This window comes from Phyllostomus discolor, chromosome 2 (assembly GCF_004126475.2).
Source record: "Phyllostomus discolor isolate MPI-MPIP mPhyDis1 chromosome 2, mPhyDis1.pri.v3, whole genome shotgun sequence".
Lineage (NCBI taxonomy): Eukaryota > Metazoa > Chordata > Mammalia > Chiroptera > Phyllostomidae > Phyllostomus > Phyllostomus discolor.
The window spans coordinates 203123783-203146526 of NC_040904.2; the positions used below are offsets into that span (position 1 = coordinate 203123783).

General features: G+C 37.8%; 1 protein-coding gene across 2 annotated transcripts in view; it reads left to right on the forward strand.

Annotated features, from left to right (window-relative positions):
* HCFC2 (host cell factor C2) overlaps nt 1–22744 on the forward strand; it is a 43017-nt gene that overhangs the window by 739 nt on the left and 19534 nt on the right. For both annotated transcript variants that reach the window (XM_028531991.2, XM_036019513.1), the window contains exons 2-9: nt 918–1066; nt 2222–2382; nt 8917–9125; nt 10149–10233; nt 12153–12259; nt 12367–12555; nt 19735–19902; nt 20429–20481. In XM_028531991.2, coding sequence (XP_028387792.1) covers nt 918–1066; nt 2222–2382; nt 8917–9125; nt 10149–10233; nt 12153–12259; nt 12367–12555; nt 19735–19902; nt 20429–20481 — 1121 coding nt within the window. The remainder of the gene's footprint in view (nt 1–917; nt 1067–2221; nt 2383–8916; nt 9126–10148; nt 10234–12152; nt 12260–12366; nt 12556–19734; nt 19903–20428; nt 20482–22744) is intronic.

The window sequence follows — 22744 nt, forward strand, 5'->3', positions numbered from 1 at the left end:
ACAGCCGGGTCTCTGGCAGGTGGCAGTTTGGATTTTTTACCCCCTTGGTAATCCTCTTACCAAGTGGTTGCAGAGGGAGACCAGCGCCTGTCTGTGCACAGTTTGCTGGGTGTGTGCGCCGCAGCGCAGCCGTGCGGCGCTCCGAAAGCGGGCTGTCAGCTGGAGCACCTCTGCACATCCTAAGTGCCCCGGCCGGCCAGACCTGTCTTTGAGTACCTCCGTGGGTTCGAAAGGAAGCTGGAAGTTCGTTTTTCCCGCTTGTAAATGCGCCAGCCCTCGTGAGAAAGTTGTTTCCGTGGTGTAAGGGTAATTACTGAATTTTGGGTCTGTACCGTAGTAAGTTTTCTTGGACCCAACAACTTGATCATAGTGGTCATTTAAAGGTTAATAAAATAGTGGAGTAGGGAAATTTTATTTTTTTTTCACTCTCTCCTCCTCCTGACACCCCAGCACATAAAGTTGAAAAGTTATTTGACAGTTTAGTATAGTATAAAACCCTAGCTTTGGAATAAGTTAGGTCTGGCTTGAAGTTTGCTCTGCCAGTTGCCCAGGATCAGTTCGAAGGGTCAGATTTTTCACTCGTAAAATAGAGATGATGATATCAGGCGGAGTTTTTGTAAGCACTAAATGATATAGATCAGGGTTTTTCAACAGCAGCGCTGTTGACATTTGAACCAGAGAATTCTTTGTTGAAGGGAGCTGCACCGTACTTAATTGTAAGTTTCACGCCGTCTCTAGCCTCTACCCACTATCCCCCTCTCTCCAATTTTAACAAGTCAAAAATTTTAGTTTGCCCCTGGAGGGCAAAATCATCCCCAGTTAAGAACCGCTGATATAGATGGTACATATAAAGTACATATTCATAGTTTGTGATAGCTGTTTATTATAATTGCTTTCAATTTTATTTTGTCGACTAGTTACAAATCAGTGGTTCCTACCAGCTGTTAGAGGAGACATCCCTCCAGGCTGTGCCGCCCATGGATTTGTCTGTGATGGAACCAGAATATTAGTATTTGGGGGAATGGTTGAATATGGAAGATACAGCAATGAGTTATATGAGTTACAAGTAAGTGGTTTCAGATTTATTATTTCAGTCTGAAGCTGTAATGACGATATTGCTTATAATTCTTTAAAAGATTGCAGACTATTCCATTAACATATTTAAACTCATATGAGCTTTCCTTTTTGTAGTTTAGAAGAAATTGTTTCCACTTCACTAAAAAAACTAGTTCCTAAAATAAGTCTTTTTCTAATACCCAGTGGAACACTTGTATCTTTAAGGTATCTGTTACTTAGCATCATTGTACCCGCTAAATGTTTAGGCTTTGGTATTTTAGAGCAGTTCTTCAACTTCAGCCTGCAGCAGAGTACCTGGAGGGCTTGTGAAAAGAGATATCTTGCCCCTGCCCCTGCACCCAGAGTTTCCGAATCAATATTGTCTGTGGTGGGGCCTCACCATTTGCATTCCTAGGGAGTTCCCACCTGCTGCTGCAGGTCCCCAGACAATACTTTGAAAACCTCTGCCTTGGTTATAGAAATTTTTACCCTAACACTAGTAATCTTTTTTTTTTTTTGCAATGCAGTCAAAAGAGGAATAGCAGTTTTACACATCTTGTCTAATTTTGACTCTCTATGAAATCCATCTCAGAGCCCTCTGTGACAGCCCTAATTAACTGTGCATCTGTTTTCAGGGCCGTGATCACGAGGGCATCAGGTAATTTGCGGATGTAGGTGGATTGTACCTATTATAAGCAACTCACTTTAAAAAATGGTTTTAGGTAAAGAGAGCATCTATAGCCAGAGGATACGTTTTGCAGTTTGGTTTGTTAAATGATTTTTATGCTTATTTAAAGGTTAAAATGTATACCATTAATGGATTACCTAATTTCAGAAAGTAAGACTATATAAATTAACTTAATCTTGAAGCTACATATATTTACTTTTTCATTTGGAAAATATTTTAGGACTGTTAGTATTTATCATTATAAGCTTAGTTTATCATTGTGGAAACTTGTAAATATGGGAGACTAGACTGAATTTCTATTGGAACATTTATTTTAATTCCAGAAGTTATCTGCTTAATTATCATTTGTCCCCAGAGTGCCTTTCTGGAGCCTTCTGACTAGACTCAGTTGTGGGTGTATTAGTATAATGTTACATTATTAGCAATACGGGAATGCTTACCTGATTTTGTCTGAGTGTATTTATGCTCTTTTTTTAGGCAAGCCGTTGGTTGTGGAAAAAAGTGAAGCCCCATCCCCCTTCTTCTGGTTTACCTCCTTGTCCTCGGCTGGGACATAGCTTTTCTTTGTACGGTAACAAGTGCTATTTGTTTGGCGGCCTGGCAAATGAAAGTGAAGATTCAAACAACAATGTGCCCAGGTATGTTGACCCCTTTTCAGACCAAATGCTTATTTTGTGATTTAGATTAAGAACATTTCATTTCCTTCCTCTTTAATTACTAAAATTGGTGAAGCTTAGCCTCTTTTGGTTTTCAACTTTACAGAGAATAGATTTGTGTGCACTTGTGTTCTCCTTAGTCCCTGGAGTAAATGTTTTCAAGATTATGCTTTTTCTAATCAAATATCTTTATTGAATTGATATTAATATAACTGCTTATAGCAAAGTATTTGCATTTTTTCAGACTACTAATGTATTTTAATTGTCATAACTGAACATGAAAAGTAGTAAATGGTTATTTTAAAATTTGGTTTTCCTGGGAATTTGATGACAAAAATCTGACTATAAAATGAAGGCCCCGCCCTGACCAGTGTGGCTCAGTTGGTTGGGCATCATCCCACACAGTGAAAGGTCACCGGTCTCGTTCCCGTCTGGGCACATGCCTGGGTTGTAGGTTCAGTGCCCTCACTGGGCACGTACAAGAGGCAGCCAACCGATGTTTCTCTCTCGTGTCGATGTTTCCCTCTCTCTCTTTCTCCCTTCCTCCCCATCTCTCCAAAAATAAGTAAATAAAATCTTTCTTAAAAAACGAAGGCCCTCATTTCCTTTTCCCAACAGAAAGCTATTAGAGTGGTTCACACAAGCAACTACGTTTTGAACCAACCCTTTCTTCCTTTTTCCAATTAATTAATACCCTTTTTCCTTTTCACGTAGTGTTTGGATTACATTGTCATAGCTCTCGGGATTTTGAGATTTAGAGTTCAAAGGCTGTTTGCTCATTTACCGGTTACTAAGTATGTCCTTCAGTAGACGTGATCTAAACCCATTTTCCTTCACTGAGATCGGAGTGATTCAGTACCTACCTTGTAGTGTCATTGTGATAACTAAATAAGATCATTGGCATAATTTTCAAAGCACTTTGAGGCTGCCACCAGTATACAGTACAGTAGTTATTATGACCATGATACGGTGTCTTTTTACTACACTAAATTAATGTCTTCGTTTTTTTTTCAAACTTTTAAAAATAACATTTACTACGCCCTGGCTCTTGTGGCTCAGTGGATTGGGTGCTAGCCTGCGAACCAAAGGGTTGCTGGTTCAATTCCCACATAGGGCACATGCCTGGGTTGGGGGCATATAGCCTCCACCACACATTGATGTTTTTCTCCCTCTCTTTCTCACTCCCTCCCCCTCTCTCTAAAAATAAATAAAATCTTTTAAAAAATGATGTAGAATAATTATTACAACTTATTTTAAAAAATAACCTTTAAACCTGGGCAATTTGGAAACTGGAGAAAACGAAAAAAATTTTATCCTACTATACTAATACAGATACTAATACTAAAGACATACTAATACTTTAGCATGTCTTCCATTTTTCCATTAACAGATTTTTTAGATAGCGACTCATAAAAGTTACAAAGTATATAAAGTTCTTTCTCACAGCATCACTGTCCCCCACATAAGCAAACACATAATTCAATTTGATGTGTATCTTTTGGGACCTTTGTCACGTAACACATTGAATCAGCTTTTCTTAGGTTATTGTATGTAACTGGCAAGCTTCTCAAGTTTCTGCTACTTGAGGGTGCAAATAAATACATGCAATGCTTTTTAAAGCCCCTGATTAAAGCTAGTACATTCATTTCTGTTCACATGCCATTGGTCGAAGCAAGCCGTAAGGCCAAGCCCTCAGTAATGACCAAGGGACGCATGTTTTACTTATTGAGAGAGAAGAGTTGGGAACATTGATCTGATCCTATACAGACATGTATTTTCTTTTGTTGAAGTGGGGTCTATTTTTGTTTTGTGACTTCAGGTGTTTACTTGTTTGTTTTTGTTCTTTTCCTTTAAGGATGTATCTTGGAGCTCTTTTCATGGCAGTAGGTATATACTGATCTTATTTTTCTAAAGGCTGAAAAGTAGTCTGAATTATGCAAATTACTTAATCATCCCCCTGGTGATGGACATTTAAATATTTTTATTTGTTTTGCTATTAAAGTCTTTGCACATGTATAAATATTTTTATTTATTTATTTTTAAAGATTTTTATTTATTTTTAGAGGGAGGGGAAGGGAGAGAGAGAGAGAAACATCAATGTGTGGTTGCCTCTCCCATGCCCCTGACCAGGGACCCGGCCCACAACCCAGGTGTGTGCCCTGATTGGGAATCAAACCAGCAACCCTGTGGTTTGAAGGCTGGCACTCAATCCAGTAAGCCACACCAGTCAGTGCGCACATGTATAAAAATTTTTATGAGATTGATACTTAATAAGTGGAATTTGGGGCGATGTCAAAGGATATTTGCATTTAAGTTTGTTAGGTACTTCTGAATCAACCTTGGTTCCCAAGACAGGGAACCAATTATATTCCTAATAACAGTGTATGAGAGTGCTTATACCCTTGGTGATCCTGAATTGTATCACTCTTCTTAGTTTTTGCCAAGCTAATAGAAGAATATATTTCATGGATTTATTTTGATTTTTTTAAAAGTATATTTTATTGATTATGCTATTACAGTTGTCCCATTTTTTTCTCCACTTTATCCCCCTCTGCCAGATACCCCCCTCCCTCCAGCATTCCCCCACCCTTAGTTCATGTCCATGGGTCACACATATCAGTTCTTTGGCTTCTCTGTTTCCTGTGCTGTTCTTAACCTCTCCCTGTCTATTTGGTAGCTACCAATTTTGCTTCTTATTCCCTGTACCTTTTCCTTCATTTTTCCCCCTTCCCCTCACTGCTGATAACCTCCATATGATCTCCATTTCTGTGATTCTGTTCCTGTTCTAGTTGTTTGCTTAATTTTTTTTTGTTTAGGTTTAGTTGTTGATAGTTGTGAGTTTGTTATCATTTTGCTGTCCATAGTTTTGATCATCTTCTTTTTCTTAGATAAGTTCTTTTGACATTTCATATAATAAGGGCTTAGTAATGATGAACTCCTTCAACTTTACCTTATCTGGGAAGCACTTTGTCTGCCCTTCCATTCTAAATGAAAGCTTTGCTGGATAGAGCAATCTTGGATGTAGGTCCTTGCTTTTTATACTTTGAATACTTCTTTCCAGTTCCTTCTAGGCTGTAAGGTTTCTTTTGAGAAATCAGCTGATAGTCTTATGGGAACTCCTTTGTAGGTAACTGTCTCCTTTTCTCTTGCTGCATTTAAGATTCTTTCCTTATCTTTAATCTTGGGTAATTTAATTATGATGTGTCTTGGCATGTTCCTCCTTGAGTTCAACTTCTTTGGGACTCTCTGAGTTTCCTGGACTTACATGTCTATTTCTTTCTCCAGGTTGGGGAAGTTTTCTTCATTATTATTTCAAATAAGTTTTCATTTTCTTGCTCTTCCTCCTCTCTTTCTGGCACCCCTATGATTTGGATATTGGAATGTTTCAAGATGTCCCAGGGATTCCTAAGCCTCTCCTCGCTTTTTTGAATTCTTGTTTCTTCATTCTATTCCAGTTGAATGTTTATTTCTTACTCCTGTTCCAAGTCTTCGATTTGAGTCCCTGTTTCCTTCCTTCACTGTTGGTTCCCTGTAGATTTTTCTTTATTTTACTTTGTATAGCCTTTACTTATTCCTCTGTTTTGTGACCATACTGAACCATTTCTGTGAGCATCCTGATTACCAGTGTTTTGAACTCTGCACTGATAGGTTGGCTCTCTTCTCGTTGTTAAGTTCTTTTTCTGGAGCTTTGATCTGTTCTGTCATTTGGGCCATATTTCTTTGTCTTGGCACATCTGTTATGTTGTAAGGGGTGGAGCCTTAGGTATTTGCCAGGGCAGGGCAACCCATTTCACTGTGTTCTGGTCTGTATGTGGTGGAGGGGTCAGAGAAGAAACAATGCCACTTGCTTGGCTTTTATCCTGCTTTCAGTCACTTTCTCTGTTACCCACAAGCAGATTGGGCCCTTCTGATGCTGATTCATGGGTAGGTGGCTTTGTGTACATTCTAGTACCCTGTGGGCTTCTCCAATGTACTCTTCTGTGAAATTGGGAGTTTCTCCCGCCACTGAACCCCCACAAGTTTTTACATCCAGGGGTTTTGAAGCTTTAGTTTCCTATGCAAGAATCCTGGTTTGTGTAGTCTCACTCCTCAATTATTCCTCCTGGCTTATCTGCACACAAATGTGGGGCCCCACCCCCAAACCTCCCTCTCTGGCAGCCACTGCCTTTGCTGTGTGTCCATCTTCACCCCTCCTACCAGTCTGGATGAATGTTTCTCTTTAACTTCTTGGTTGTCGGACTTCCATACAGCTTGATTTTCTGGTAGTTCTGGTTGTTTTTTTGTTTTTAATTGGTTGTTATCCTTCTTTTGGTTGTGTGAGGAAGTGAAGCGTTATCTACCTACACCTCTGTCTTGTCTGGAAGTCCGTATTTTGATATTTTTTTATTGATAAAACTAGGGATGAGCTTGATTAATGGCTTATTGGACATTTGCAATTCCTATTTTGAAATTGTGTGTTTATATCATTCATTTTTCTTTTTAAAAAATTGATGTATAGCCCTGACCAAGTGGCTCATTAGGTTAGAGTGTCATCCCATACACCAAAAGGTTGGGGGTTCAATTCCTGATAAGGGCGCATATGTAGGTTGTGGGTTCAATCCCCAGTCAGGGCATGTATGAGAGGCAGCTGATGGTTGTTTCTCTCTCACATCGATGTTTCTCTCTCTCTCTCCCTTCTTCTCTCTCTAAAATCAATAAACATATCCTTAGGTGAGGATTAGAAAAAAATTGAAGTGTAAATTACACACCATAAAATTCAGCCTTTTTATATGTACAATTCAATGATTTTTAGTAGATTTACAGTGTTGTGTAACCATCACTACAATCTAGTTTTAGAATATGTCCATCACTCCAAAAAGAAATTTCTTATGCTTTTGCAGTCAGTCCTCATTCCCATCCAAACCACCAGGCAAACATTAATCTACTTTTCATCTCCATAGATTAGCCTTTTCTGGGTATTTCATATAAGTATGATTTTCTGCATTTATCTTCTTTCACTTAGTGTAATGTTTTTGAGGTTCAGTCATGTCGTAGCATGTATCAAATATTTCTTCCTTTTTATTGTTGAATAGGTACTTCATTGCATGGATATACTATATTTATTTATCCATTCATCAGTTGATGGACATTTGGATTGTTTCCAGTTGTTGGCTTTTATGAATAATGCTGCTGTAAACATTTGCATACAAGTCTTTGTATGGACATGTATTCATTTCTCTTGATTAGAAACCTAGCAGTAGAATTGCTGGGTCATATGGTAAATTTATGTTTAACTCTTTATGAACTACCAAAGTGTTTTCTAAAGTGGCCATACCATTTTGCATTCCCACCAACAATGTACAAAGGTACTAATTTCTTCACATCCTTGCTAACACTTGTTACTGTCTTTTTTTTAGGGAGAGAGGAAGTGGGGAGAGAGAGAGAGAGAGAGAAACATTGATTTGTTGTTCCACTTATTTATGCATTCATTGATTGATTCTTGTATGTGCCCTGACCAGGGATCAAACCTACAACTTTGTCATATCAGGATGTCACTCTAACCAATTGAGCTACCTTCATACTTGCCTTCATATTTGAGTAGTAATTTCATAGGAAATAAATTTCTATAAATATCATTTTGTTGAAGACATTGAAAACATGTCACAGATGAGAAGTTTATGCCAGTTTCTAGAGTAAAAAAAATGTAGGACATTGTTATGATAGTATAGAGTGAAATTTTAAAAAGAAAGAATTTGCAAAACGGCATTTGTAGTATGCCTCATTTATACACATGTTGGTATTCATAGTGATTTTTCTGACTAACTTGTACCATGTAATAAACCTCCCTACAAGTTAGTGATCCAAAAAACCATTTTATTATGCTCATGGATTCTGTGTATTAGAAATTCAGACAGGGCGAGGAGATGATGACTGGGCCCTCAGATGGGAACGCATGAATGGTCACATGATTGCAGGTGTGGTTCCTCAGCTGAGGTGGCTGAAGGACGGACTCAGCTGGGACTGTTGTTTTATGTGCCTACTGATGACTTCTCTAGATGGTGGTTTGGGGACAGTTGGACTTGTATTTTGGTTCAGGATTCCAGAGTGAAGCTGCATGAGCCTTCTGTAACTCAGCCTAAGAAGTCTCATAGTGTCACTTCATCATACTCTAGATGAGGCAGTCACAAGCCTGCCCAGAATCAGGGGAGAGAACACAGACCCTAATTCCTGGTGGGAAGAATGTCAGAGAATTTACGGCTATTTTGAGACCATCATGGTTGTTTTTATGGACAAGAGTGTTGGCTAAATGGTGGCAGAAGTCATTTGGATCTCTTCTGTTCTACTTACTCCCACAAGAGTGCTGACACACAGTAGTATTTGATAAATGCGTTTAATGAATGAGGTACAGGTTTCTGCTCTTTACAATGCCTTTCTGTGCTATATGAAGTTTTCACAGTAAGCATCTATTAACTTTATAGATAGAAACAAATAAAATGTATATATTATGCTGATGTTTTTATTTCTTTCATATCTTAGGTATTTAAATGATTTCTATGAATTGGAGCTACAGCATGGTTCTGGTGTTGTGGGTTGGAGCATTCCAGTGACTAAAGGGACTGTGCCTTCTCCAAGAGAATCCCACACAGCTGTTATATATTGCAGAAAAGATTCTGGGAGTCCTAAAATGTATGTTTTTGGTGGAATGTGTGGTGCTCGCTTGGATGACCTATGGCAACTTGACTTAGGTAAGCTTAACTTGATTCAGGCTCAGGAGTTGCTTATGATTGATAAAGGCAAATATAAAATTTTTTAAAAGATTTTTTATTTATTTATTTTTAGAGAGGGAAGGGAGGGAGAAAGAGAGAGAGAAACATCAGTGTGCGGTTGCTGGGGGTCATGGCCTGCAACCCAGGCATGTACCCTGACTGGGAATCGAACCTGCAACACTTTGGTTCACAGCCCGCACTCAATCCACTGAGCTACACCAGCCAGGGCTAAAAATTTTTTTGAAAAATATTTTTGATTATAGTATTTATTGAGTTGCACTTAGATTTATAACTAGCACTTGAAGCCATCACCAGGGACAGCTGGGGTATGATATGAATGGTTGCTGGTCAATGAGGTTGAACAAGTGAATGTTTATGACAGTAACTCTCCTGTACTTCCTATAAGTAGGACCACCATATGTCTTGGTTTGCTTGTGAGGGTCCTGGCTCATGCTTATTGTCCCATGTGATTATCAATGGTACCCACTTTCACTCTGTAAAGTGTCCCAGTTGGGGATCTATATGATTACCCTATCTACAGGAAATATAACATTGGTAATGTTATTGCTGGTCAGTGAAGAACTCTTGGGTAGCTCTTTTTAAAGAAATCCTAGGAATAAATAATTAGAGAGTAGGTGTGCCTCTCACTTTTGACCATCTCCTGCACAGTGTACTCTTACTGAAAATGTTAAAACCTTAATCCAAGTGAGTTCCTTTATTTGTGCAACTGCGCCAGAAGTAGAAGTATTGTTTAAATACTCAATTTGAAATTGGTGGCGCTCAAAATACACCTCTCTATTACAAGTACTGACATTCAAGTGTAAATAGATTTCTGTGACTGGCAATTTATGTCAATGGAAATGTTTATTTTAAACTGAAATTCAAGTAACAGTTTTGAAACATTTAGTAAGCCCTTTTGGGTTTAAATTTTTAAAATTCTGCAAGTTGAGGTAGTTTGCTGTTATTAGATCAAGCTGCTAATGTACTTATTTTTACTTGTAGAAACTATGTCATGGTCAAAGCCAGAAACTAAAGGGACAGTGCCACTTCCACGAAGCCTTCATACAGCCAGTGTTATAGGAAACAAGTACGGTGGTTTTTTGCTTTTACTTTTTTTTAAACCAACTTAAAAATGCACACAAAGAAGAGTGATGTTAGTATTTTCTTGGAAATATATTACTGAATTTAATAGTGATTGATTGTGCTTACTGAAGCTAAAAAATACCTACAGAAACTAAAATACTTATGGGGCCATTATCTTATCATGCTACCTCATACTTTTTTACATTCCTTACAATGCCTTGCACGAGTAGGTGTTACATAGGTGTAATACAGAGTGTTGTCAAACTGACCTGCCCTCCATAGACAGGTTTGACACACCTCACTGTTTCTTTTTTTTTATTCTCCCCTGAAGACATGCTTATTGATTTTAGAAGGGAAGGGAAGGGAGGAAGAGAGCGAGGGAGAGAAACATCTGTGTGAGAGAGAAACATACATAGGTTACCTCTCATTCCCTAACTGGGAATCGAATCCACGACCTTATGGTTTACAGGACAATGTTCCGACCCCCTGAGCCACACTGGCCAGGACCTCACTGTTTCTTTTTACACATTCTTGGTAGTGCTTCATTAGTACTCAGGTATGTACGTACTCAATATACCTGAGTACTCAATGGTTACTCAATGGTTACACTTTTGATGGAGCTACGCCTGTAATGAGATTGCCTGAATTCAGGTTTCAGCTTTGCTGTTTGTCCTGTATGACCTGAGGCAGGAAACCTTAACTTGTCTGTATCTCAATTTCCTCAATTATAAAATGCCAATAATAATAAAATCTACTTCACAAAGTCATCGTGAAGATTAAATGGATTAATACATATAAAATGCTTCAAACAGCACCTGGTACACAGAGCAGTTTATTGGTTAGCCATTACTATCATCAACAAGTTCCCTTATTTGTACAACACTGGGTATTGTTTCAGAAGAATTGTTTAAGTAGAACTTAATTATTTATTTGTGTAGGGGCTTTACCTGAAAAGTTATGTTTTAGGAAACAACTAGTTGTAATTTAGAACCTCATTAGTTCTTTTTTTATTATAAATTTTATTAAACTTATTGGAGTGATATTGGTTGGTAAAATTGTGTAAGTTTCAAGTACACAATTTTGTAATATATTATCTGTATATTGCACTGTGTGTTCACCACCCAGAGTCAAGTCTCCTCCTGTCACCATATTTATTAGTTTTTTAAAAATAATAGACAAAATATAATGTTTTAGGAAATAACTAGTTGTAATTTAGAACCTCATTAGTTCTTTTTAAAAAATAGACATAGATAGAATAGACATTTTTTAAAACAGCAGAACCCTTTTATAAAATGTAGCTTTTCAGTGGAATTCTAATGTATAAGAGAATAAAAACAGAGTTTCTCTTGTTGGCTTGAGGTCACATGGGCCCTAAACTCTGCGGGATGAACCTTTCTCCTTCAGTAGCCACTAGACATGTCTCAGAAACCCCTTGGGCCCCAAGAAAAAAGTTTGAAGTTTTTTATTTGAGTGATATCAATGACCAGAGTTGTATGAAACTCAACCTTCTTTGGTTACTATGTGCATGCAATTCTAAATTTGACTTTGAGTGTCTTGGATCATTTGAGTATCTTTCTGACTGAGATACCCTTAGTATATTACATGCAATAATAATTTTCAAAAGTATAATAATTGAAATATTCCCCACTTCGAAGAACTTGCCAGAGAGAAATAATTTTGATCCTTTATTGTTTCATAAAATTGTAAACTCTTAAAAGAAGTTTACTTCTTGAACACTTTACTTGGTTCATGATCTTGTTTCCATTACCTTGACATTGACAAGTGAGTAAATAGTTGTGTAGATTGGTGTCAACAAAGAAGAAATTTAAGTCTATTATTAGCATTTTGAATCTAAAAAATAAAATTAAAGCTTTAGGGAAAAAATCAGCTACTTGATGTTCTTTTTGTTTGTTCGTTCTTTAGGATGTACATTTTTGGTGGCTGGGTTCCACATAAGGGGGAAAATATTGAGACTTCACCTCATGATAGTGAATGGAAATGTACCAGTTCATTTTCTTACCTAAATCTGGGTGAGTCTTTTAAGAGCTACTTATTGAAGTAAAATTTATTAACAAAAGAATTTTTGTTTTGTAGTTTAAGAATAGTAGGTTAGTCATGGATATTTCTATCTTTTTAGATACAGCAGAGTGGACCACCCTAGTATCAGATTCTCAGGAAGATAAAAAAAATTCAAGACCAAGACCAAGAGCTGGGCACTGTGCTGTTGCAATTGGCACTCGACTGTATTTTTGGAGTGGAAGAGATGGCTACAGAAAAGCACTAAATAGTCAGGTGTGCTGCAAGGATCTCTGGTATCTTGATACTGGTAGGTAAGAGTATTTAAAAGATACAATTTTTCCTTTAGGTAAATAAATATTCAATTAATGTCTGTCTTTTTAGACTTACTGTAAATGCCACTGCCTATCTTTTCCATTATTAAAAATGCATGGAAAAAATAATATATGTAGATACTTCCCGCTCGAAGAGAGTTTCTTAATTTCCCTCACCTTGAAGGCAGGTTGGATTTAGTGACTCCTTTCTTTTTTTCTTTAAGATTTTATTTATTTATTTTTAGAGAGAAGAGGGGAGGGAGAGAGGGAAAGAAACATCAATGTGTGGTTGCCTCTCACTTGGTCCCCACTGGGGACCTGTCCCAAAACCCAGTCATGTGGTCTGACTAGGAATCGAACTGGCAACCTTTTGGTTCCCAGGCTGGCACTCAATTCACTGAGCCATACCAGCCAGGGCTAGTGACTTCCTTCTAAAGAAGAGAGTATGGGAAGGGGAAAAAAATAGAATCTTTACAGTGGAGAAACCTGGCAAATAGCACCTTAATCCAGTAATCAGGGTTAATGTCATCATTAGTCATGTTGATGTCATTTACCCCTGCCTTCCATGTTATGTGATAAAAACAAATTTCACTTTTGTGATACTTTTCCCAAAAATCCATTGCCCCACCCTAACTATGAGAACGTATCAGACAAACCCAAATTGACAGACATCCTAGACATTCTACAGATTATGTGAACACTACTGTTCCAGTATTCAGAGTGCTGAAAAACAAGGAAAGACTGAGCAATAGTCACAAATTGGAGGAGACTAAGCAGACATGATGACTGAATGCAAGCTGGCACCTTCCTGGAACAAAAAAGACATTCATTGAAAATCTGGTGAAATCTGAATAGTCTATACTTAGTTAACTTCTTAGTTTTAACAAATGTGTTAGCATTGGGAGAAATAGAGCAAAGGGTATTTGGGAAATCTTTGTAACTTTTCTATATCTAAAATTATTTCAAAATAAAATATTTTAAAAAAATTTTACAACACCAAGAAAAAGTTTAAATATGAAACTCACATCTACTTTTTCAATAAATATTTATTGATAGACAGCTGTGTACTGGGAATTGCTCCAAATGTTAAAAATACAGCAATGAATGAGACTGATAATGGCCCTGCTGTCAAAGAACTCTTATTCCAAGACAGTGTGAGGGCAGAGAGATGACAGACAATAATCAAATTAACAAAGTAAGCTCAGTTTCTGGTCAGCGTGTGAAGACAGTGAGAGAGAACAATGGGATAGTAGTGGGGGGTACCGGAAATGAAGGGGGTGGCTACCTCAGAATGGGTAGCTAAGAAAGGGTGAGATGGCATTTGGGATACCATCCAGATGGTGGGACGATGCTATTTACATAAAAAGCTGGAGGAAAACTGCAAGAGGGGCGAGTGAACAGCAAGTACAAGGGCCCTGAGGTGGGAATACTCGGCATGTTTGGGAACAGATTTGAGCTGAGGAAAAGTGGGGTGGACAGCAATAGGGCTTGGAGAGGTGACCGTAGGACAGATCATGTAGGGCCTCCAACATCGTAGAAAAGTTTAAATTGTTTTTAAAGTATAAGGTCAGTTATATATCAGTTTGAAGGAGAGATGTACCATGATCTATTGGACATTTTGGAATGGTTGCTGCATTTGCATGGAAAGTATGTTAGAGGGGTCAAAAGTGTACACATGGGAGACAAGTTAGGAGGCTTCTGCAGTAGTCAAGACTTCTTAGACTGTAGTGGTGACAGTGGATCGAGGGGAAATGGATACATTCAGAATGTATTGTGGAGTTGTGATGGACAGAACTAGCTGATGAATTGACTATGCCGATGACAGAGAGAGGAGTGGAGGATGGAGATTTTTTTTTTTTTAAATACTCACTTGAGGATATGTTTCGTTGATTTTAGAGAGGAAGGGGGAGGGAGAGACAGAGAGAGAAATGTGAGAGAAATCGATGTGAGAAACATCAGTTGGTTGCCTCCCATACATGCTCTGACCAGGATTGAACTGACAACATCGGTATATACCCGACTGGAAATTGAACCTGCAGCCTTCTGGCATATGGGACGTCGTACCCACCAACTGAGCCACTTAGTCAGGGCAAGGATGAAGTTTCTAGCATGAAAAACATGATGGTATTTCATTTACTGAGATGGGGAAGACTGATGAGAAAACAGGCTTGTAGGGGAAATTGAGTTCCATTTAGACCATGCTAAGACCATAAACTAACAAGATCTGATTTTTCTACTGGCCTCCAGGAGAGAAATCAGATCTGGAGATGTAATGTGTATTGTAATATGAGAAAAGCAGATGATAAAACACACCCATGATTCCAGGATTTTTAAATGTATGAACAGAAAAATCTTGAAGGATGCACTGTGTATCAAAGTATTATCTAAGGGGTGAGAGTATACATTTTCTTAAAAGGTTTTCTCTTATATTTTCTACAATAGTATGCATTACTTTGGTAATGAAAAAACAGTTCAATTTTTAAATTCAGAATTGAAAAAAAAATAAATAGAACAAAGTTCAAGACTATGAAAGAATCACATACTAGAAAGTGGGGAAAAAAGTAAAATCCAAATTACTGATTCATCTTTGAAAGGGGGCATTATTAACTGAAGTCTAATAATAAGCTTCATCCTCTGAGACTAGAAGGAAAATGTGCACATATAAGTTTTTCTCAGTAGCAGGTATGTCAGTTTAAGCAGGTTCTGTAAGTGGTATGTGGCTTTTAAAAGGATAAAAGTCATTAGCTCTGAATGGCCAATTTTTTTCATAAATCTTTCTGTAAAAGGCATTAGGCATGAATATTTACCTAAAAGTAATCATGGCCCCTATCGTAAGGGCCATTTTGCTTTTCCTTTTGATAAGTTAGCGTCAGTTTTTGTGGGTGGGGAATGAGGGCTCTTCATCTTGCCTTTTTTTGCTTTTAAACTTTGTGCATTTGGTAATATTTAAAAGAGTAATATAATTCCATATTATGAATACTGGTCTTTTGCTCCCACTCTCCTCCCATTTTCCTTGCTTCACAAGCATCTGTTTTTAACTCTATGAAACAATTTTTTGGTGTTTACTTCCATATCTACATATAACATAAATATATTGTTACTTTAATTGTTTTCAGTTTAGGCATAATATGCTTACTTTCTACTATGAAAATTAAGGATTTATCTTTTCCCACTATTCCCTATTCTCTCAATATAACTACATCATAATTTTGTTAGATGAAATTCAGTGTTTACATCATGACTATATAAATACTGTTGATTGGTTAGCCATAGAGAGAACATTGTGAATACCTTCTTTGTACCATTTTTGATTTGCAATGGATTAATAATTGTCGCTTTTGTTCATTTTAGATTTGTATGGATGTATTTACCACTAATTCAATCCATACTCTGTTATTTGCTTGAATTTTCTCCCGTTATGGTTAGATGCACCAGATGTTGCATCACGTTTCACCATCTTGAAGAGGTTTCTTCCGCTCCAGTGTAGGATGATTGCCCGCCACAAACTGAGCACGGCGATCATCTGGGAGTCTCCCTCATCACCTTTCTGGGAATATGCTTTGCCTCTCACTTGTGTTGGATTCCCTCTTTCTTTCATCCCATATGTTTCCCTTAGTTTACTTCCTCATTTTTTAATGAAACACACCCCAAGAAAAGGGTGGATAGGTGACAAATTTATTTTGAAATCTTGCATTGTTTGAAAATATTTCATCTTAGTTGGTGGTTTGCATGGAAATAGAATTCTGCATTAGAAGCCATTACCCTTAAAAATTTTGAAAACATTGTTATATTGTATTCAAGCTTCTAGTGTTTTTGTTGAGACATCCAAAACCACTTGTGATTTGGAGTTCTTTTAAATGTGACTCTTCCCCTCACTCCTGATAGCTTTTAGGATTTTTTTCTTAGTCCCCTTGTTCTTAACTTTCATGATGATGGGCTGTTGTGTATCTATTGTGTTGAGTACTCAGCGGACCTTTTCAATCTGGAAATTCATGTTCATCAGTTCTGGGAATTTTCTTGATTTATTTTATTGATTTGCACCCTACTGTTTTCCCTGTTCTGTCTTCATATAACTTCTGCTGTGTGGGTGGTATACCTCCTGGACTTGTCTGCTTTTGTTCAGGTGTGGGTTGCCTTACTTTGAGAAACATAAGTAAACTGGATTGCAGATAGGGTCATGGAAGAATTTACATGGGAATAATTGAAGGAACTAGGCTTAATTATCCTCCAAAATAGGCCCATCACATTTTTTCTATAAAGGCACAGGTAGTAAATATTTTAGGTTTTGAAGGCCATTTGGTCTCTGTTATAACTACTCAACTCTGTTGTAGCATGAAAGCAGTCATAGACAATACATAAGTAAGCATACCTTTGTTCCAATAAAATTTTATTTACAAAAACAGGCACATGAACCATAGTTTTCTGACCCCCACTCTAAAAAGATAAAGAGAGAGATATTAGAAGAAAAGTTGTTATGAAACTTCTGGCCAAGATGGAGGCGTAGGTAGACACGCTGTGCCTCCTCACACAACCGCAAGGACAACAACAAATTTAAAAACAAAAAACAACCAGGACTGACAGAAAATTGAACTGCATAGAAGTTCGACAACCAAGGAGTTAATGAAGAAACATCCATCCAGACTGGTAGGAGGGGCAGAGACAGGCAGCCAGGCGGAGAGGACTTGTGGCAAGGCAGTGGCTGGCAGACCGGGGCGGGCAAAGGGATAGCTGGTGGACATGGTGAGGCAGTCAATAGTGGGCTGGGCAGTCCCATATTTGTGTACAGATAAACCCAGAGGAACAACTGGGGAGCAAGACAGACCACTCAACCCAGGGTTCCAATACGGGGAAATAAAGCCTCAAACCTCTGATTGAAAACATCTGTGGGGGTTGAGGCGGCAGCGGGAGAAACTCCCAGCCTCACAGGAGAGTTCATTGGAGAGACCCACAGGGTCCTAGAACATACACAAACCCAGCCACCAGGGAATCAGAACCAGAGGGGCCCAATATGTTCGGGGGAAGCTGGGGAAGTGACTGAAACCCGGCAGAGAGTAGAGCAAGTGCCATTGTTCCCTCTCAACCCCTGCCCCACATACAGTGTCACAACCCAGCCACATGGGTTGCCCAGCTCTGAACACCTAAGGCTCTACCCCTTACTACGTAACAGCTGTGCCAAGACAAATAAAAGGCCCAAATGAAAACAGATCAAAGCTCCAGAAAAAATATGACTAAGTGAGGAAGAGATAGCCAACCTATCAGATGCACAGTCCAAAACACTGGTGATCAGGATGCTCACAGAATTGGTTGAATATGATAGCAAATTAGATGAAAAAATGAAGGCTATGCTAAGTGAAATAAAGGAAAATGTACAGGCAACCAATGTGATGGGAAAGAAACCAGGACCCAAATCAATGCTGTGGACCAGAAGGAAGAAATGAACATTCAACCAGAACAGAATGAAGAAACAAGAATTCAAAAAAAAATTAGGAGAGGCTTAGATACCTCCAGGACATCTTTAAGCATTCCAACATTCAAATCATAGGGGTACCAGAAGGAGAAGAGGAAGAGCAAGAAATTGAAAGTTATTTGAAAAATAATGAAGGAGAACTTCCCCAACCTGGCAAAGGAAATAGACTTTCAGGAAGTCTAGGAAGCTCAGAGAGTCCCAAGAAGTTGGATCCAAGGAAGTATACACCAAGGCACATCATAATTACATTAGCCAAGATGAAAGATAAGGAGAGAATCCTAAAAGAAGCAAGAGAAAAGGAGACAGTTACCTACAAAGGAGTGCCCATAAGACTGTCAGCTGATTTCTCAAAAGAAACTTGGCAGGCAAGAAGGGGCTGGAAAGAAGTATTTGAAGTCATGAAAGGCAAGGACCTACATCCAAGATTACTCTATCCAGCAAAGCTTTCATTTAGAATGGAAGGGCAGATAAAGTGCTTCCCAGATAAGGTCAATTTAAAGGAGTTTATCATCACCAAGCCATTATAAGAAATGTTAAAGGGATTTATCTAAGAAAAAGAAGATAAAAAATATGAACAGTAAAATGATAACAAACTCACAGTTATTAACAACCACACCTAAAATAAAAACAAAAACAAACTAAGCAAACAACTAGAACAGGAACAGAATCGCAGAAATGGAGATCACGTGGAAGGTTATCAGCAGGGGAGTGGGAGGGGGAGAGAGGGGGGAAAGATACAGAGAATAAATAGCATAAATGGTAGGTAGAAAATACAGAGGGGGAGGTTAAGAGTAGTATAGGAAATATAGAAGGCAAGGAATTTATATGTATGACCCATGGACATGAACTAAAGGGAGGTATTTTGGTGGGAGGGGGGTGTGCAGGGCAGAGGGGAATAAAGGGAAAATGAGACAACTGCAACAGCATAATCAATAAAATATATTTTAAAAAGATATTAGATGAGCTCTATAAGGATTAAATTATTGTTTATAGATTTCAGTTCATTAAATTTTCCTATCTATTTTCCTATCTATGCAAAGATGTGATGCACTCCCTCTGGAATTGTGAGTTCTGTGGTTTGGTAGGTAAACTAAAGGGAAAAGGACGTAATAGAAACAACTTCAGATCCTTTTTCCTAGTTCTAAGAATCTGTGATTGTGATCTGCTTTGGAAATGTTGGTAATATTTTATATCAAAGTAATTACCTGTTTTGGGTAGTACAAATTTTGATAAGAGGGTATTAGCTTCAAAGAAGTTATGTTTTTCCAAAATGTCATATCCAAATCACCTGGCATTAACAGTGTTTCTAATACATATAGTATTGGCTAAAATGTGGCTCATAAAATTAAAATCTTAGAGAATGTAAAATTATATGTACCTATAACTATATAATATTTGGTCATCATCCCCCCCCCCCCCCCACCTTCTAGAATTACACACTGTTTCTGAATCTGATGGCTCAAATAGCTTGGAACTAGATTATTTATAGATTTATTTGTATAAGGAATTAAATAAATAAATAGAATCAGAACCCCAAATTATTTTCATTTGACCTACCATGGCTATGTACATATGAGTAAATTTTCTCTCTCTCAGTAATCAGATGAAATATTCATTGCTGACATTTTCTGAGCTACAGGTCCACACAAACTTTATAGACAAAACTGTTGACACATTTGAAGCTTATAATATCAATATTGTTCTTTAGAGAAGCCACAAGCGCCATCACAAGTACAGCTGATCAAAGCCACTACCAACTCTTTTCATGTCAAATGGGATGAAGTGCCTACAGTGGAGGGCTATCTTTTGCAGTTGAACACTGACTTGCCGTACCAAGCGGCACCATCAGATTCCTCAGCAGCACCAAATACGCAAGGTAACATAATTTTCATGCTTAAAACATGTTGCTTATGTGTTTTTTAAAAAAAGATATTGCAGAAAAGCCTGTGAATAGGCCTGGTTTAAGAAACGTATGATGTTTCTGGCCTGGTAAAGCAGGTGTGTCATGTTTCAACTCTAACACTTGACTGTGTCACAGTTGTGATGTAGTAGAACTCATATATGTACGGTAGATTGTTTCTTCTGCAGTGGATTTGGGTGGACTTTCTTAATTTAACAAACTACCTCAAAGATGGTTTCAATTAGCTTTCCATAAATATTTTGCTTTTTTTTTTCAAAAATACTTTTAACAAACAGGCACTTGGAAAATAAAAGCAAATTTCATTTTTCATGTTCTTCTAGAAAGGATTTCAGTCAATTATTAAGCAAACTGTTAAGAAAACAAAAAACCTTGATAAAGATGCTACTTTTTAACTGTTAATATGTAACTTAAAAATTTTTTTATTGTATATAATATATTTCCTTATATCAGCAAATCAGTCTAAACTCTCTCCTTCTTACAGGAGTCAGGATGGACCCTCACAGACAAGACAGTAATAGCATCGCTCCTAACAGTGTAAGTTAAAAAATATTTAGGGTGGTAAATGAATGTTTATGGCTATGGTCCCATTTTTTATTAATATCGTTAGCATATTATCTTAGGACAAAAGTTCTCAACCCTGGCTGTACATTAATTAGAATCACCTCTGAGATTAAAAAACAAATACACAGATTCCCAAGCTTTTCCCCAGATCTAGTAGTAGTAGCAGAATCTTTAGGATGATGCCCAGCTAGTTCTGTTCTTAAAGAAAGCTCCATAGATTATTGTGATAGTAGCCCGAGTTAAAATAGCCGAGTTAAAACCCCTGGCCAGGAGATTGAAGTAGCCTCATTAACATAGCATGAGAGTCTAATCCATTATTTATACTTACAGTATCTTGAAATCTGTATTTTGACATTTCTAAATATCATGCACATTTTAAATTTCTGAAGGTATACTTTCCAAGTACACATGAAATATATTTCTTCACTATGTATTTTGTTTACCAAAGAATATGTGTTGTTAAGTTGAACACCTGTGTTTATGAGGTTATTTCTTGATTGTGAAGTCTTCACAATAAGCATTTGTGGGGACTAATGAAGCTTATTAGGATTGACACTGGTTTGTTTGTTTCTTTTAGATTTTATTCATTTATTTTTAGAGAGAGGGGAAGGGAGGAGAAAGAGAGGGAGAGAAACATCGATGTGAGAAACATTGATTGGTTGCCTCTCATAGGCACCCTGTCCAGGGACTGAATCTGCAACCCAGGCATGAGCCCTGACCAGGAATCGAACTGGTGATCATTCGCTTTGCAGGACAGCACCCAACCCACTGAGCCACACTGGTCAGGGCTACACTGTTTTTATCTGGGAAACTGGTCTACATTCACAGCAGGCTCTTTTCAAGGGAAATGATGTAGCTGTCGGCTCACACGTTCTGAACATGTGAGCACCTGCAATACGCAGAAAAGGCTTATTATGTTAAGGAGGGTATATAACAAGTAAAGCACATAGTTATTTTTGAGGAGCTCATATTAATAGACTACACACACACACACACACACACACACACACAGAGCAGTCCCTCCTTATCTGGGGGGGATGAGTTTCAAGACCCCCAATGGATGCCTGAAACTGTGGATAATACTAAACAGTATATATTCTATATTTTTTCTATACATACATACCTATGATACAGTTTAATTTATACAGTAGGCACAATAAGAGATTAACAACAATAGTTAATAATAAACTAGAACAATTGTAACCATATCCTGCAATAAAAGTTACATGAATGTGGCTACTTGTTTCGGGAGATCCCTTGCTGAAATCTTCATATAGGCTAAGTGCTTTCTGACAGCATGTTGCTATCACTTGGAACACTTTTCTGTTTGTGTCTTTCTGTTACAAATTTAATGTCTTTCCCATCTTAATTAAACACTTACCACATACTGTGGCTGTAACGTTTTCAGTTTTAGGTGCAGCAGCAAAACTAGCACAGATTTTTTTTTTCCTTCACAATTTCACAGATAGATTTTTTTCTTACCATAGATCTCAGCGACCTCAGCATATGATTTTTAAAAATTTCTTTGTTGAGAACTTTCACCTTCTTTGGCATATCCAAATTGCCAACATTACAACTTTTGCACCTTGGAGCCATTGTTAAGTAAAAGGAGGGTTATTTGAACACAGGCACTGTGATACCACAGCAGTCCATCTGATAACCGAGACGCTACTGAGTGATTAATGGGTAGGTAGTGTGTACAGCACGGATACGCTGGACAAAGGGCTGGCTCTCGTCCAGGCAGGATGGAGTGGGGCAGCGAGAGATTTCATCGTGCTACTTGGAACAGTGTGCAGTGTAGCAATTAGGAATTATTTATCAGGTCTTTATTTATGGAATTTTCCATTTAATGTTTTTGGCCCATGGTTACCGAAACCATGAAAAGCAAAACCATGGCTAAGGGGGCATTATGCACACATGTTATATATTTATATGTTATATATGTGTGTGTATACATATATGTGCATGTATATATATAAAAGTTTCTTCATTTGTAAATCTATTCAATTTTTTAACTCTATTCAACCACATACTTAAATTTCTTTTTTAAAAAATATTTATATACTTTTAGAGAGAGGTGAAGAGAGGGAGAAAGGGAGGGAGAGAAACATCAGTGTGCAAGAGATACATCTTTCAGCTGCCTCCCACATTCCCCCAATTAGAGACCTGGCCCACCACCCAGGCATGTGCCCTGACAATTAAACCAGCAACCTTTTGGTTTGCAGGCTGGGGCCGA